Source organism: Gekko japonicus, unplaced genomic scaffold (genome assembly GCF_001447785.1).
Source record: "Gekko japonicus isolate JY-2015 unplaced genomic scaffold, Gekko_japonicus_V1.1 scaffold205, whole genome shotgun sequence".
Classification (NCBI taxonomy): Eukaryota; Metazoa; Chordata; class Lepidosauria; order Squamata; family Gekkonidae; genus Gekko; species Gekko japonicus.
The window spans coordinates 897,387-914,641 of NW_015175976.1; the positions used below are offsets into that span (position 1 = coordinate 897,387).

The 17,255-nt window shown below is 43.8% G+C and overlaps 1 protein-coding gene across 3 annotated transcripts in view; it reads right to left on the reverse strand.

Annotated features, from left to right (window-relative positions):
* The window catches only part of RNF38 (ring finger protein 38), a 62,957-nt gene that overhangs the window by 14,076 nt on the left and 31,626 nt on the right, over window positions 1-17,255 (reverse strand). For all 3 annotated transcript variants that reach the window (XM_015426149.1, XM_015426148.1, XM_015426147.1), the window contains exons 2-3: window positions 4,083-4,276; window positions 1,825-2,035 (exon numbers count right to left, since the gene is read on the reverse strand). In XM_015426149.1, the coding sequence (XP_015281635.1) occupies window positions 1,825-2,035; window positions 4,083-4,189 (318 nt within the window). In that variant the 5' untranslated portion in view covers window positions 4,190-4,276. The remainder of the gene's footprint in view (window positions 1-1,824; window positions 2,036-4,082; window positions 4,277-17,255) is intronic.

A 17,255-nucleotide genomic window follows, 5' to 3' on the forward strand; every position in this document is an offset into this window, starting at 1 on the left:
GTGCCAGAACTATGGCTTGCCCAAGGTCATCCAGCCAGGTGCAAGTGGAGGAGTGGGGAATCAAACCCAGTTCTCCCAGATTAGAGTCCACCCACTTAACCACTACACCAAACAGGTAGCCAGCTACACTAATGTATTGATTCCATTTACACTAAGCTCAAGTTTAAAAAAAACAAAACTTGTGTTACTGGGAAGGGGTTAAAAAAGAGAAGAGTAAGATTATCTTGCCCTGACCTGGATAGCCCAGGCTAGCCCAATCTCATCAGATCTCGAAAGCTTAGCAAGGTTGGCCCTGGTCAGTTTTTGGATGGGAGATCACCAAGGAATACCAGGTGTCTCAGAGCGGCTTACAATCTCCTTTCCCTTCCCCTCCCCACAACAGACACCCTGTGAGGTAGGTGGGGCTGAGAGAGCTCTGACAGAAACTGCTCTTTTTCAAGAACAGCTCTTATCAGAGCTACGGCTTGCCCAAGGTCATCCAGCTGGTGCAAGTAGAGGAGTGGGGAATCAAACCTGGTTCTCCCAGATTCGAGTCCACGCACTTAACCACTACACCAAACTGGCAATATACTTCAAAATTTCTTTGGCTCCTATGCTAGATTGATTCTCAACTTGTGTGTGTGTGGGGGGGGAAGGGGGCACACTAGTGTGCTGAGATAAATAATTTGGTCTCAGCATAACCAGGAGGGAAGTACAGGGGCCATGGCTCAATGCTAGAGCATCTGAAGGTCCCTGGTTCAACCTCAGGCATCCCCAACTACAGGATATCATGCAGAAAGTGCCAAGAAAGTTCCTTGTTCCACAAACCCTGGAGAGCCAATATCAGGGTACACAATACTAAGCTAGCTTTTTGAGATGCACGATGACACAAAGTTTTGGCTAAATTAGCATCAGACAGTCTTCTTGCTGTAAGGCAGCCTCATTAAGTTTGTACATGTCCATGTACAAAGAGGGCAGACTGTAATTTGCCAAATGATTCAAGTTCCTTCCAATCACCCTCTGCAAGAAGACCATTCTGCCACCTTCTTGTACCAAGAAGTACTACATCATACAATTAATTCCAGATAGAGTTCCTTAATTTCAAAGATGGCACACAGAACCACCATTCACACTGACACAGAGGTGTACTTTCTCTGAGGTGAGCAACCACTTTTCACAAAATCACAGTTGGAAGGGATCTCCAGGGTCATCTAGTCCAACCGCCTGCACAATGCAGGAAACTCACAAATACCCCACCCCCAGTGACCCCTGCTCCATGCCTAGAAGATGTTAAAAAAACCCAAAAACCCTTCTGGATCCCTGGCCAAACTGGCCTGGAGAAAATTGCTTCCTGACCCCAAAGTGGCAATCGCATTTCCCTGGGTGTGTAAGAAATGGCTGCAAGAACTAAGCACTGAGGCAACCCTTCCTGCCCTCCCTCTCATGATCTGCCTAAGTTCACAGAATCAGCACTGCTGTCAGAAGGTCTTCTAGTCTCAGTTTAAAAGCCTCCAAAGGAGAGCCTACTACCTCCCAAGGAAGCCTGTTCCACTAAGGAACCGCTCTGTTAGGAAGCTCTTCCTAACATTTAGCCAAAAACTCTTTTGATTTCATTTCAACCCATTGGTTCTGAGCTGACCTTCTGGGGCAACAGAAAACAACTGCGTCATATTTTACTTATACATTTAATATTTTACTCTTCTACACTATACATTTTTACTCTTACACATTTATAAAGCAAACCTTTCTTGGGTTGAAGTGAGCCTCCTATTTTAAAATAAGAAAAATGTGCCTCATCTACCAGACGCCTAAAACACTGTTTCACGTTTTCCCCATTTCTCATACCTGTTCATGAATGTCAACCATCACTGCATTCTGCTGTGGTGGATGAGCAGCTGGGTGCAACATACGGGGTGATACATTCGGCGGGTGGAAGGCTCGCGGTTCTTCTATTGCTTGCTGCTGTCCATAGGGGAGATGGTAGTTTTCATCTTGACTGATGGAATTATGTCGAGACAATCGATCTCTTCTTGTTCTCTGGCGTCTAACAGGAGGGCTGTAAATAATCGATTAGACGGGGTTTTATAAACTCACACATGGCAACTTTTGATAGATTATGATCTTCAGAAATGTACTTTTCTTGCAGCCAAAACCCACTGTGCATATTCATACTGCTGTCTTAGGATGCAAACTGACAGTAACTGTTTAGAAGCCGTAATAAAGCTTGGACAGGCAAGCCATTCTGTACTTTCCAACTCCATGGTCATCCTGGAAATACAAAAACTTAGCATATGTCCACTGATTTCTGTGCAGCCGTTAAGTGAAAAGAGAGCTGAACTTAACATGTAACACAAGAGACCAAAGACAGCAGGTTCTTCCCAGCAACTACTGCTGCCACCTGGTAAACTTTAAGTGACTCACTACTGCATGAATCTGGTCACTTTTGCAGTGCAAAATCAGGGTTCTTAGAGAACTCATTCAGGACAGAAGAGTTCCAAACCTCAGGGCTTATTCACATGACCTTTAAAGTCTGTGGTAGTCATGACTTTGGGACGGTGTAGGCTGACTTTCTTTTGTATCACCATGGGCTCAAAAGGTCATAAGAAACTAGACCAATACTGCAAAACATGCAACTTGAACCCATGGCAACATAGAGAGAAGTCACCCTGATGAGATCAAAAAGCACAGCTGCTAAAGGCTTGGACTGTCAAGTGAGCAAAGGAGAAGAGAAGAGATTGGACTTATGCCCCGCCCTTCACTACCCAAAGGTGTCTCAGAGCGGCTTACAAACTCCTTTCCCTTCCCCTCCCCACAACAGACACCCTGTGAGGTGGGTGGGGCTGAGAGAGCTCTGACAGTAACTGCTCTTTTTTCAAGAACAGCTCTTATCAGAACTATGGCTTTCCCAAGGTCATCCAGCCAGATGCAAGTGGAGGAGTGGGGAATCAAACCCGGTTCTCCCAGATTAGAGTCCGCGCACTTAACAACTACACCAAACTGGCTCTCAACTGCGAGAGCTCCTAGAAGAAACGGCCATGTAAACCAGAAAGGCATAGGTAAACTCTGCTGCTCTTACGCCAAAAGACCTGGGTTTAAATGCCAAGAAGTGCTGGCCCAGTCATTATCTCTAGATCTAACTTACCTCACACAATTGGTAATGTGAATAAAAAGGATAATCCCTATATACGCGGGCGTTAAGTGCCTTGGAGAAAGGATTGGGCACAAATCTGAAAAGTGCCAGTGCCAGATGTGGGGTGAAAAAGCCCCTGCCCTTCCTTACTCAGACCCCCCCCCCCCACAGCACTGCTTCTCAATCTTTACAGCCAATATTGCCAGGATGTTTCCACCTCTATAGTCACAAAGGCCAGAAATAGGCTGCATTTCAAAAAAGGAGAAGGAATGCAGAGGTTATCAAGATTCTGCATATGCTTCTGGTTTCCCTAATGCACAGCACAATCTTAGCCACAATGATTCCTCAGCTCCCACTAACAGCAGCAATAATCTACGTGACCACCACCAAGAGTAGCCTGACACATATTTGCCTTGAGGGGCTTTTCCTGCAGATGATCTCAGCCACAAAGCTCAATGGGAGGGACTGGAGTAATCCCCCATATTTTGGCCTAGCTGACCTTACAGAGTTATTGAGAAGATAAAATTGAGGGGGGGGGGCCTGCACATACTCTGCCGTGTGTTCCTCTGAGCCGTGTGGGATAAAAGCAACAACAACAACAACAAATTAGACCAAACTAACTTGGAAACCCAAGAGCTAAATGTAATGAGTGTTAAAGGAAAATTATCTTCCCACATATGCACCTGTGCAAAATACAGAATAATTCATTTTACGTTGTCCCTACAACTTAACAACTGACATAACATGCTACATTCCTGGCAGGAGCCCTCAAGGACTTCCAACGAATTAGCAATATACATACACACTATTGTATTGCCCAGCAAACCACATTATTATAATGCCCAGCAAAAAAACCTGTCACCTCCAATAATAACAGATTTGAAAGCTCAGAAAAACTACAGTGTCTCCGGTTATGTAGTTGCAAAACTTGGGTCAGGAAGACGTGCCTAACAAACCACTATCAAACACTTGCCTTCTTCTGTTGCGCGCCGGTGTGTTGCATCGTTCCCCTGAGAAGTGATGTTGGCTTGATCGAGCTGGAGGAGGCTGCCTATTTGATGTCATCTCCCATGGTCGCATTGGTGGTGATGGGGCTGGTGAGGCTGCTGCGTAGTCAAAGACTGAATGAGAAAGGCGCTGTCTCTTGGGACTTGGGCTGTCTTCACTCTGTGCCAAAGTAAACAAATCCACAAGTGATCAATATCACAGCATTTATTACAGCTACCAATTCAACAAGAAGATGCAAAACAGGCAAGATACATTTCCCATGAACGAGAAATCAAACACTGAATGTCTAAGTCTTTCATTGCTTCAGTAATGCATTTTCGCTTATTATCCACATTCCCTGTGGCTTTCTCCTACAGAGAAAACTAAAATTGGTGAAGAAAGCTAATTTTTCCCCCCAGAACCGGGGGGGGGGGGGGGGGGAGGGGGGAGGGAGAGATTTACAATGGAGAAAAAGAACAGAACATAAACTTACAAATATTTATTATAAGTGAATAAGGCTGTCTGAAATATGCTTGGATAAGCACAAATTTTGTGCCCATAGGCTCTAAGTTTTGTGAATTAAAGAAGCTGCAGCCAGATGGAGCTCCAACATGTGCGACTGATATCCACTAAATGTGTGATTTCTACTGAAGCCAAGCTTCGTTCTGCTAAGTTAGCTCTGCGATATCACTTTCATTTAATTTTCTTGTTAATACAATATTTACACGCTTTGGAAAATACATAACCAAAGGTAGTTTTCACTCATCAATTGGTAGATCCCTGGCCAGTCAGTGCCACTTCTGAAAATGGAACCGAACACCATCTATATTATTCACCTGCTGGTTATGAACAGTCGGGCATGTTGCCATCATCAACTGGTGACTGAAGACCCACAAAAGGACCATGCTCTGATCTCTGACGTATACTATCAGCGGTGCTACTTTTCTTTAGGTTGATAAAAATAACGACTTTTAAAGAATTGGGGGGGGGGCACAAATCACATCTAGGAGTGAGTTCCATGTTACAGACGTGAAATGCTGGAAAGACTGAAATTGACTCTGCCACTGCCAAGATCCATTCTCACCCACATTGTTGCCTTTGGGAGAAAACTCATCTATTGTAGAGATGTGAAGGCCTGGAAAAACTCCACCAAAAACGTTTTTCTCCCCAAGAACCCCCCCCCCTTTTCCAGTTTTCCCAATGGAAAAAATTGGAATTTGGGGGAAACACTGGAAACAACTCCTATGAAATATTTATCCTTTAGAATGAGTGAAATGCTTTTTAAAGACGAGGAGGGTTTGCCATAGACATATACAGCTCTTAAATCCAAGATGTATTTCTGTACCTAGAACGATACCTAATCTTCAAGAGGAGAACATTGCAGGGCTGTCGTTGCTGTTCAATTGTTGCATGCCTTCTGTTGTCCTTTTTGATCTGACTCTTCTCTTGTGGCTGACTTTCCACCTCTCCCTCAAACTACCCTAACACATATCCACAGATTGGGTAACAAGTAGCTTATTGCCCTAAAATATCACAGGGTGAATCAGCCTGCTGTTTTCTCAAGTAATGGGTGTATTACCAATTTTGGTTGTAGAAAACTAAGGGATAATATCTTTTAAATTCCTTAAAAATGTCAAGTATTACAATTTCATGTGCTAAACTATAACTGATGCATGTTATGTTGTTAAAGCAGTAAAATTAGTTAAGGTTTGATGGGACAATAGGTAATGTGCATATTTCAACCCTTTCTAAAATTTCTGTTTTTTCCCCGTAGTATCAAAATTTCTAGAAATTTTACATCTCTTATCTACTGACAGAGTTCAAATATTATTTCATATTCCTCCATGTGCAAGAGTTTTCTAGACCTATCGCCAATCAGGTTCCATATCTCAGAATTTAAACTGCAGTGCTTTTGGGGGGACGGGGGGTCTCTGGAGCAGCTATTCCATTTAGTGTTTCAGATACACAGCACGGTTTTTCTCAATTTTTAAGACAGCCTTCTACAGTTTGGTGTAGCGGTTAAGTGCGTAGACTCTAATCTGGGAGAACTGGGTTTGATTCCCCATTCCTCCACTTGCACCTGGCTGGATGACCTTGGGCAAGCTGTAGTTCTGATAAGAGCTGTTCTTGAAAAAGAGCAGTTTCTGTCAGAGCTCTCTCAGCCCTACCTATCTCACAGGGTGTCTGTTGTGGGGAGGGGAAGGGAAAGGAGTTTGTAAGCCGCTCTGAGACACCTTTGGGTAGTGAAGGGCGGGGTATAAATCTAATCTCCTCCTCCTCTTCTTCTTCTACAGTTTATTATCATTGTAACTGAGTCTAAAGATTACTAAAAATTAATTTATGCTAAATGGTAACACAGATGACGTTGCCCCCCCCCGAGAGCATTGCCATTGTGTGTTATAACAGAGTCATACTGAAAAGGACTAGATAAAGGAAAGAACTATGACGGCCTGAAAAAAATCTTGTGTGAAAAGCATACGCTTACCCTGAGGAGTACGCATTCCTGTTTTAGACATGGCCGAACCTGTCACATTTTTATCCTGACCTCCAAGAATCTCGGGTGGTATGTGCAAGGTTTGCCTCTATTAAGATACAAACACTGCCCCTCTGTGATGACAGCAACTAAGAAAAGACTAGTAGGGCAAAGACATATTTACGATCAGAGAGACACAGACTCCTCTGCTCCATACACATGTTAAATATATGTCTCCTTTGCACCCATCAAGGCCACACACACGCACAAATAGGAAAGCAATCTGAATTACCATTCTGCTGTAAAGACAGAAACATCAGATGAAAACGCAAGAGCATAGGAATTCGCCAGAAAACAAAACTCTTAGCCAATCCCCTCCATGGAACAGAGTAAGGATCCCCATATTAGATTTTAAATTCTAGTAAAAGTTAGAGCACTGGCCACATAGCCATCTAAGGTTCCAGAGAGACTTTCTCCCTTTCTTCTCCATGCTCCACTTTTCAGAAGGCATTCTTATGGGACAACAGGACTGCAAAAATGATCCTGAAGGCTGGGAAGCAAGCAAGAGATGCAGAGGGAAGGAAAGATGCTCATTGCAGAGATCAGGGTCAAAAAGCAGCAAATATTGTAGACCATGCTGAAAAATCACATGAAAAATATTTCCTAGGAGTGCATTAATGTTTAAGTAACAAAATCAACAAAAAGGAAAAATGTGTTTATGAAAGCGAAAACAAGCACTGACGGAACTGTGAAGCTAGCTCCCTGAACCAAAGAGTGCCTTCCATCCCTCACTACAAAAAAAACCTCAAGACAAAGGAAAGTGTGAAAAGCAGCTGGTGGTGTGGTCAACAGGTCAGCTGTATGAAGAAAAAGAAACCAGCAATTTCTCTGGACTAGTACAAGTCCCTTTGGTTAGCTTGTTGTATCTTGGTAAAATGTGTAATGTTACCCTCTGTTCCAGACCTAGCACAGCATTTTGAAACTGCAAAAGTCTTCCCATTGTATCTGAGGAAAGGAGCTCTGACTCATCACAGCTCGTACTGGAACGAATGCTGTTAGTCTTTGCCACGGGACTGGTGTTTTGCATAGCTTCCTACATTCAACAACCTCTTTCAACTAGCTCGTCAATAAAATTGTGTTTTACATGTGCAGGACAAAAACACACAAAACTGGAGCTATTACACAGGCAGTGGTTTTCATACACAGTCAAGCTTCCGTATGGTAACCGTTTTCTCAGTACAGCATGACCGCATCAAGAAAACAGCAGAAGCTTAGAGCTGATGTAGAACTCAATCTCCTAGACATTCACTCAGAATTGAGACTCACTGTGTTCAACCTCAGACCATTTATATTTGCAGCCTCAGATATCTGAGGCAGTATAGTGAGGCTTGTACGGCCTTTTTTTTAAAGTGGGGAACTCTTTGTACAAAGAGACAGAGAGATCGCCATGTGAAAATCTGGAAAGTTAACATGCATCAGAGAATACATTTTCTCAAACTGCTACCACATGAATAGAGGCAACTGAGTCACCACAAGTAGACTCAAATATTTGACGAGATCTGGCCTTTACTTTGCTATGTAATCCCCCCCCCCCCAATTTCTGTGCCATCAAGTCTTCTAAGGGGAAATCTTAGAAATTTCAAGCCAAAGGTTTCTTCTTATTTTTAGATACAGTACTTTAGTTACAGTAGTAAGTAGATTACTCCACATTACTCAATTTAAACCAATATGGGGCATAATCTGCTAAAGCAGTTTCAAGCTCCATGAATTTCAACAGGAGAGTTAAAGTGTGTACTTACAAGTTGGATAGACTATACAGATTTTCCTTATTCAGAAACTGGTGGGAGAGTTGTATACCATCCACATCCACACCAACAGAATAAAACAGTGTTACACTTATCTGTAACTGTTGTTCGCCGAGGTGTCTTCTGTGCAGTCCCACATTCAGACTGTACTTGCGCAGGCCAACCACCGGAGGCTCTCTTACAGATATTCTGGCATCTTTTTAACACTGCAAGGGGACCCCCTCCCCTGCAGAGCTCATTAGAAGTGATCTTCCCACCTAACGGTCACATACTCTGCAGGGAGGAGCCCCCCTTTCCCTCAGTTCTCCTGAACCGCCACGAGCATCATGAATGTAATTACATCCTATGAACTCATAGCGGGGCAAAGAGGAAGGGAATGTGTGCCTGCACAGAAGACACCTTGATGAACAACAGTTACAGGTAAGTGCAACACTCTTTTCATCTTCAGTCTTCTATGCAGTCCCGCATTGGGAGACTATCAAGCTCCTTACCTTGGAGGTGGGGTGAGTTTCAGTGGAACAAGGAGTGCAGCATGGCTCTATCAGCTGCTGAATCTTTTCACATTCGCGTCCACTGAATAGTGCTTGACGAAGGTGTCTGATGACAACCACGTTGTTGCATGGCAGATGTCCTCCAAGGGACTGCCTCTCCAGAACGCTGCCTGTGCCCATGTTGAATGCACCCAAAACTCCAGAGGACATGATAGATTGGCCTGTTCATACCCCAACCAAATAGCTGAGACTATCCATCTAGAAATGGTCTGTGCTCTGGCCTCCCCCTTGTGCTACTGGAGTAGCAGACAAAAAGGTGTGAGGACTGCCTGAAACCTTCTGTTCTATTTAGGCAAAACAATAAATCTAAGATGTAAAAAAATTACATCTAAGGAATGTCGTGTTTTTTCAGCCTCTGTGGTAGGAGACAGAAAAAATATTGGAAGGGCAAGGTGGGAATTAGAGATCACCTAAACATAAACTGGGTCTCAACACTATATGGCTAGCCTGGAACTTAATAAAAGGATGGCCAGCCCTCAGCGCTGCCAACTCTCCCCACTCTTCTAAAAGGTAAAGGTTCCCTTGCTCAAAAGCTAGTCGAATTCGACTCTAGGGTTGCGGCGCTCATCTCTGTTTCAAAGCCGAAGAGCCAGTGCTGTCCGAAGACATTTCCGTGGTCATGTGGCCGGCATGACTAAAACACCAAGGCGCACGGCACGCTGTTACCTTCCCACTGAAGTGGTACCTATTTATCTACTTGCAATTTCTTGCTTTCGAACTGCTAGGTTGGCAGGAGCTGGAACAAGAGACAGGAGCTCACTCCATCATGTGGCACACTCGGGTCTCGAACTGCTGAACTACCGACCTTCCACAGCCTGCAGTTCAGCGTTTTAACCACTTGAGCCACCGCAGCTCCCACTCTTCTAGCTGACATGATTGTCACCAAAAACACAACCTTGAAAGACAAGAGACGCAAGCAAGAGGAACCTAGCAGTTCGACTGGGGTTAACATGAGTTGGGAGAGAACAACTGACAAGGACCCCCGTGGCACTATAGGTGGCCTTAGGGGAAACAAATTAAACAGCCCCTTCAAAAAACTCTTGGACACTAGGTGAGAAAACAGTGTCCTGTCCTGGATCTTGGTATGATAGGTAGATATAGCGTCTAACTATACCTTAAGGGAAGAAACTGCCAAACCATATTTTTTGAGAGACAACAGGTTTTCAAATACTAAGGCAATAGGGCACTTTTTTGCATGAACTCCCTATGTCCTGGGGTCCAATTAGAAAAATGGACCTATTTACCTATAAGACCTCCTAGCAGAGGATCTATGGGTGTTAGTCTGAGTATCCAAACTGGGATTGTTCAGTAGCCAAGCTGTCAACTTGAGCCTGATCACCTCCAGATGGATCACAGGACCCCTATGAAGTAAGTCTGCAACAAAAGGAAGGTGCATGTAGATTCCCTTGGATAACACTAGGAGAATCTGGAACCAGACCTGTCTGGAAAGAATAAGACTGATTGAAATCTGTTGTTAGACAGGCACCTAATCAACAGCTTTAATATGGAAGGCTCTATCAACTGGTAGGAAAGCCCTGGCTACTGTGGTATCCAGAAGGGCCCCAATAAACGAAACTTCCTGAGAAGACTGGAGGCATGATTTATCACTGTTTATTACCAAACCCAATTCCTGGCAAGTTTGTATAATCAAAGAAACCTGTGACTCTAGTTGCCTGCGGGAAGGTGCTATCATAAGCCAGTCATCCAAATATGGCTAAACAGGACTGCTACAACAGCAACATATTTAGAAAATGCCCATGGGGCAGCTGCCAACCCCAAATGGAAGAGCCATGTACTGGTAGGAAATGTGGTTATATTTAGAGTGCCAGAACCTGTGGCAACAGGAGTGGATAGCAATATGGAAATAAGCATCCTGAAGGTCAATTACACAAAACCAACTCCAACCATAACATTTTGAAGTTCCTAACATTCAGGAAAAAAAACTTAGAGCCCTCAGTCCCAAGACTGGTCTAAGACCTCCATCCTTTTTGGGCACTAGGAAAAACCATGAATAAAAACCTGTGATGGGGTCCAAAATCGGGGATTCTCTGTACAGCTCTGTCATGGAGCTATTCAGGGTCTGATCAGGACGTTGAAGGGATGGCCATTGCCAAAACTCTAGTCTACAACCTAAAATAATAATTGACAGAACCCCAGGGTCATGAGCAATGCTCCCTCTAAGCTGTGGAGTCTTGCGAGCAAAAATTCTACTTTGTGAGCTACTGGCATTAAAGTTGTGAGCGAGCGATTTGGCTACTGCATAAATTAGTTTGCTCTGGAGCCATCCTTCCTGAGCTAAGACAAAAATGTGTGATCTAGAGGCTAAAAAATTGTGAGCTAGCTCACATTAACTCAGCTTAGAGGGAACACTAGTCATGAGTGACTGACCTCCTGCCAGTTGGCACTGAAGACTGCTAACCTGTCTTTAAGGAAGGAAGATGGCTGGTCTATTACAGGTCCTAGTCAGAATGAACCTTTTGAAGCCTGCTGCGGCTCTTTAGGAAGTGGCTGGTGTTGTGAGCCCAAATGCCTATCTCTATGATTGGACCTGTGCCTGGCCTGAGCCATAGGCCCTGAGAGGGAGCGCTGTATAGGATACTGTGATGAGTGTGGATGCTGATGAGAGTATGGTGACTGGGACTGGTGATATCTATATGTCTGTCCAGGTCTGTATGGAGTGGTGGGGACCCACTGTGATGCCAAATGAATGAGCTGTTTACTTGTTCTTTTTAATTTGGGATAAAAGATCATCAGTTGATGAAGCAAACAGTGTTGTTCCCTCAAATGAGAGGTCTTCCACCTTCTGCCAGGTGTCAGGACGGAGAGCCATGCTGAAGCCATGGCCCTGGAGGAGTCAGAGGAGTGTCTGCCTACATCAATCTGTTCTTTGGAAAGATGCAATGCTACCACTTGGAGGAGTTTAGCCAGAGGCTTCTTGTCTTCAGGCAGAAGCTCTACTAAACAGCCATCTTTTCCCAGAGGAACAACTGGTCTCCTCCCATAATTGCACTATAATTGGCAATGTGCAGATTGAGAGCACCAAAAGAATAGACTTTTCTACTAAGTGCGTCTATCAGCTGGTGAGGAAGGCACACCTGTATGCTGCTTTGCCCCCACCTCTTTTGGCTATGAGGGATGAAGCCAGAGGGTGGCAAAATAAATAGGAATGACCTTCCTTTTGCACTCTGCATAAATTTGCACCATTTGCTCCGCATAGAGCTCCAAATCTTCATTAGATGACACTGGATCAGGGTTCCCCTACAGTGTCATCAGGGGACGAGTCCGATGGTAAATCCGAGCCTGGACCAGAAGGAGAGTCAGCCCTCAAAGCCTGCTCTTCCTCGGCATCTGAATGCCCCATAAGGGGATGAGGAGAAATTTAAGGAGGGTACCACACTGGCAGACCCACAGAGTCCTGATTCCGTGACAAGGGGTGCCTCAGTTTTAGAGCTGCTTTTTGCAACTGCTAGTCACCCCATTCCTGAGGTCTAGAAGATGGAAAATAATAAGGGTAGCCTTGCCAAGTAGGCGGAGGCACAGAAGTCTATCACAGAGCCAGGGAGGATGGCTCTGATGGACGACTAGCTGCTGGAGCTACCAATGGACCCTGGCCAGGTTCCAATTCTCCTTTGGAGAATGAATGAGCCAGGGAGGCATGCAGTGAAGGTGTTCATGGTGGGGAGACTCCTTTCTGTTGCATTGGAGCGGACGCTGACTTAACTGAAACTGAAGAGGCGCTCGATTCTGGGAGCATCTTGGAACCCAACTCTTCAATTCTGTCCACGGAACCAACAGAACTGAACCACTCAATGGTGGACTCGCATGTTGGTCACTTCTCACTGGCGATTTCAAAGGCAACAACTGGCTGTGCTCTGCCAGGGCAGATGTTCTCACTGCTGGGCTATTGGAGCAACAGAGTGCCTTTTCCCATAAACTAGCCTTCAAGCACGCTGCTCAATCTGAGCTGCTTTCAGGTTAAATTGGAGGCAAATGCACATGGCTGTTTCATGGGTCTCACTCAAGCAGAGAAGGTGCTCATTTGAGTGTGTCATGTTTGTACCGCACTGAGTACAGTTTGGTGTAGTGGTTAAGAGCAGTGGACTCTAATCTGGAGAACCAGGTTTGATTCCCCACTCCTCCACATGCAGCCAGCCGGGTGACCTTGGGTCAGTCACAGTTCTCACTCAGAGTTCTCTCATATACTCAAGAAACTGACATACAATATCCAACCCCATCTGGATGAATAAAGCAGTTTCTAAATATTTGGAATTTCAAAGGTTTTCCCAAATGAATTTTAATGGCATTTGCATGTCAAGAGGGAGACAAGAACGGATTCCTTTTAAATACAAATTGCCATTTAAGCACAAAAGCGTCTTTAAATACAGAAATATTGTCCAAGCTGTATAAAACACCATACATATTTAATAATGGTCAACATAAGTAATATGTTCAAGAGTTTTTGATTTTAGATGTTACATCAGTAGTGAGCTTTCCAAATTTTCTAGGTGTTTTTTTTTTAAAGATAGAATTTTAAGCAGGGTTAAAATGGGTGAAGTCAGGAAATTTCTAAGAAAAAAGTTTGACCCATTCAAATTTGAGAATGGAATTTTCACTTAAAGTGCCCAGCTCAGAGGAAATGTTGAAATACTCCAGTGATAAAGTTTCAGATGCAATATACAACACTGGTTAGAAACATTCCCCCCCCCCCAATTTTTGCTGTCGAGTTACACCTGTCCTATGGCAACCCAGTAGGGTTTTCACGGCAAGAGATGTTCAGAGGTGGTTTGCCATTGCCTGCCTCCATGTCATGACCCTAGTATTCCTTGGAGGTCTCCCATCAAAATATTAGCTAGGGCTGACTCTGATTAGCTTCCCAGATCTAATGAGACTGGGCTAGCCTGGGCTATCCAGGTCAAGGAAGAAACCAGTTGCAAACTTAAACAGACTTTGCTAGAAATGTGACAGACCCACCCATACCTCACTGATCTAGCCATTTTGATTTGGTCTGTTCAAATTACAAAAAACCATGAAGAAAAAGACAGAACAGCTTGCCACATATTTAGGCAAGTCAGAGCGCCCTCCTTGGGCTCCCAAACATTTCGTAGTGTGGGAGATCTCAGGGAAAAAGTTGAAGAAGTCAGCCCTCTCCAGCAGCTTCACTAATGTCCTTGGATTGTGCTGTCTCCATCCCTGCAGGAGCCCAAACCAAACACCACAGCAATTGTAGCCCATATTAATAACAGCGTCACAACTAAAAGTTCGGCTGATACTGCCAAAATGCTCCGCTACTACTCCTGAAGCACGGACTTTCAACAACTCCTGCGCAATAAGCTCACGACCTCCACTTGAAGACCAGCACAACAAAATGTAAACTGCCTACTCACTCAGGCTAACCTTGAGTCAGCAATAAGCACTGTAAATTGCCCTAGCTCCACAGCATACTCTGTAAGGCTTCTTGCATAAAAACAAGAACCAAAATATATTGCCTCTTGCATAAAAACAAGAACCAAAATATACTGCCTCTCTGGTCTTGATGTGGAGAACCCCACCTAAAAATCCATCTTGATAATGCTCACTTGATTACCTACATGGAAGTGAAGGTCTTCTGTTAGTATAGCTACGTTCATTCTCCTGAATGTCACTGTTACTGCTAGTATAGCAACAATAAGTACAGTCAACATAGCTGATGTGACTATGGTACATTTGAAGGAAGATCATATTTGAGAACTTTTTCCCTTTCAGTTTTACACGTCAATTTTGATAAAGCTGCTGCATATGACTACAGAACAGCAGCAACATCTGTTTCATCTGGATGAACAGAAACTGCTGAGCCCATGTTCGGTGAATGAGATTAGAAAGTACTCTGTACTGAAGAAAATTTAGCTACCAGAATTTAGGAGAAACAGGTGTTTAACTGGGCTTAAACTAAAATGGTAAATGTTTATATAAAGGAAATAGTACTTCATTCTTGGACGGACATTGCGTATGAATAAACTGATGCTTTCACATCACAGCTGGAACTTTTGACTAGATTTGTAAGCTATCCTCCTAATACCCAAGGACACCTGGTTTTGTACACATACAACTTACTCTGATTACTGCAACAAGAACTTTGTTTGGAAAATAAAATTCAGTAGTACCTAACAAATGTTTATCTCCTGAGCAAATATTGCAACCAGAAGTCTATATATATTTCCAGCCCGTGTTATAATTTTTTAAAATTAATTTATATCCTGCCTTTCTCCCCAGTGGGGACCCAAAGCAGCTTACATCATTCTCCTCTCCTCCATTTTATCCTCACAACAGCCTTGCAAGGTAGGTTAGGCTGAGAGCATGTGAATGGCCCACGGTCACCCAGAGAGCTTCCATGGCACAAGTGGGGATGTGAACCTGGTTCTCCCGGATACTAGTCTTGCACTCTTAACCACTAGACCACACTGGCTTACCAAGCTTTCACAGTTGACTAACAGAAGAGAAGGCATGTTGGATGAGGCTAATGGCCCATCCAGTCCAACACTCAGTGTCACAGAGTGGCCAAAACCCAGGTGCCATCTGGAGATCCACCAGTGGGGCCAGAACTTCAGAAGCCCTCCCACTGTTGCCCCCCCCCAAACACCAAGAATACAGAGCATCACTGCCTAGACATAGTGTTCCATCTGTACTTTGTGGCTAATAGCCACTAATGGACCTGTGCTCCATATGTTTATCTAAGCCCATGGAGTTCTGCTCTGAAAGTAATCCACTTCATCAACAGTATGTTGTCTAAAGCATCAGAACGTAGAGAATATCACATATTCTGGTGCTCTCATCAACATCCTATGCACCCAGTGCCACTGGCTGGAAAAATGCTCCAAGTCCCCTGCTACCTAGCACCAAATTTTCACACTTCAGACTTGCACAGAGCTGGTAACAAAGACCAGTTTTTATAAGCTGACTGCATATTTTCCTAATGCTGGGGTAAATATCGGTAATGTTTGAGATCTTCCCATTTCTACCTAAGGAAGAGTGCAGCTAGGAATTGCCTTGCTTTAAGCATTCACTTCCGTAGTGTTCTGAACATATCTCTTCCCTTGTATTTGTATCATTTTGCCCCCTCCTCTTTTCCTACCAGCCAATCATATGTGCTCCTTATTCCCCTTTGTCAGGATATTCTCTAGGGATCATCTGGGCTTCAGCTTCTGTAAATTCTTACCAAGGCTTTGCCGGTAGAAGGGCAAATGTACTGCATATTGACAACTGTTTAATTAGGCTCCACCTTCTGCTCTCCCAACAAGATACAATCCCGAAACAGGGAGTAACACCAGCAACATCTCATTACAGCTTCTTTTTCTTGAAGACTAAAGTCCTGCTTTCCATCAGACAGCACAAAAAGGAAAGCACAAATATATACCACAGACCGCATGCTTCCCACACATCCCATGAAGGGTACTCTTGACCGAGACCCAACGCTTACAATTGCAGATGAGAAAGCATTTATATTTCCTTATCACATGAAAATGAAAGTTACAAGATCCATACAACAGACGACAACTTGGATCCAGCGCTTCTATGGACTCAACAATTTAAGCTCCCAGATAGCAACTTTCTTACCCTCCCCTCCCGTGGCAGCCCAAAATGCCACCCCAAACCCCCTTTATATGGGACAAGGGACCCCAGAAACAGGATTTCAGGGGGCACTATTGGTAAAAAAATAGTTGCTAAAGTTCTATTCTGGGTCTAGCCCAATGTTTAAAATTACTCCAAATTGATTGTACCCTGACCTGGTTAGCCCAGGCTAGCTTATCTTTTCAGATCTCAGCAGCTACGTGGGATCAGCCCTGGTTAGTATTTGGATGGAAGACCAACAAGGAGGTTTAGGGTCACAACACAGAGACAGGCAATGGCAAACCACCTCTGAACATTTCTTGTATTAAGAACCCACAGGATTACCTGAAGTTAAAAACAAAACAAAACATGGAGTGAAATTAATCTTCATAGACCTTGGTAGAAACGCTCAGTAATTCTATTTTAGCCAGAACTGAATCTTAGAACATCTAAGGCTACCTCATCAAATGCTGGAAGTCAACAGAATTGATTTTATACATCTAATAAAATATGTTCCCCTCTACAAATGCTGCACCATAATAAGACTTGCATTTAAACAGTGCCTGTGGGTCCTATTTGTTAAAACTTTGCTTATTAAATATATATTCTCTAAATAAATGAAGTTCGCTAGCCAAACATTGAGTTTAATAAGGTATTGAATTCACGGTATGAATTAAGCCCTGGTTTTAGATAGAGCTTTAAACAGAGACCATTAAGCTAAGTTTTATAAAAAAAATACTTCCACT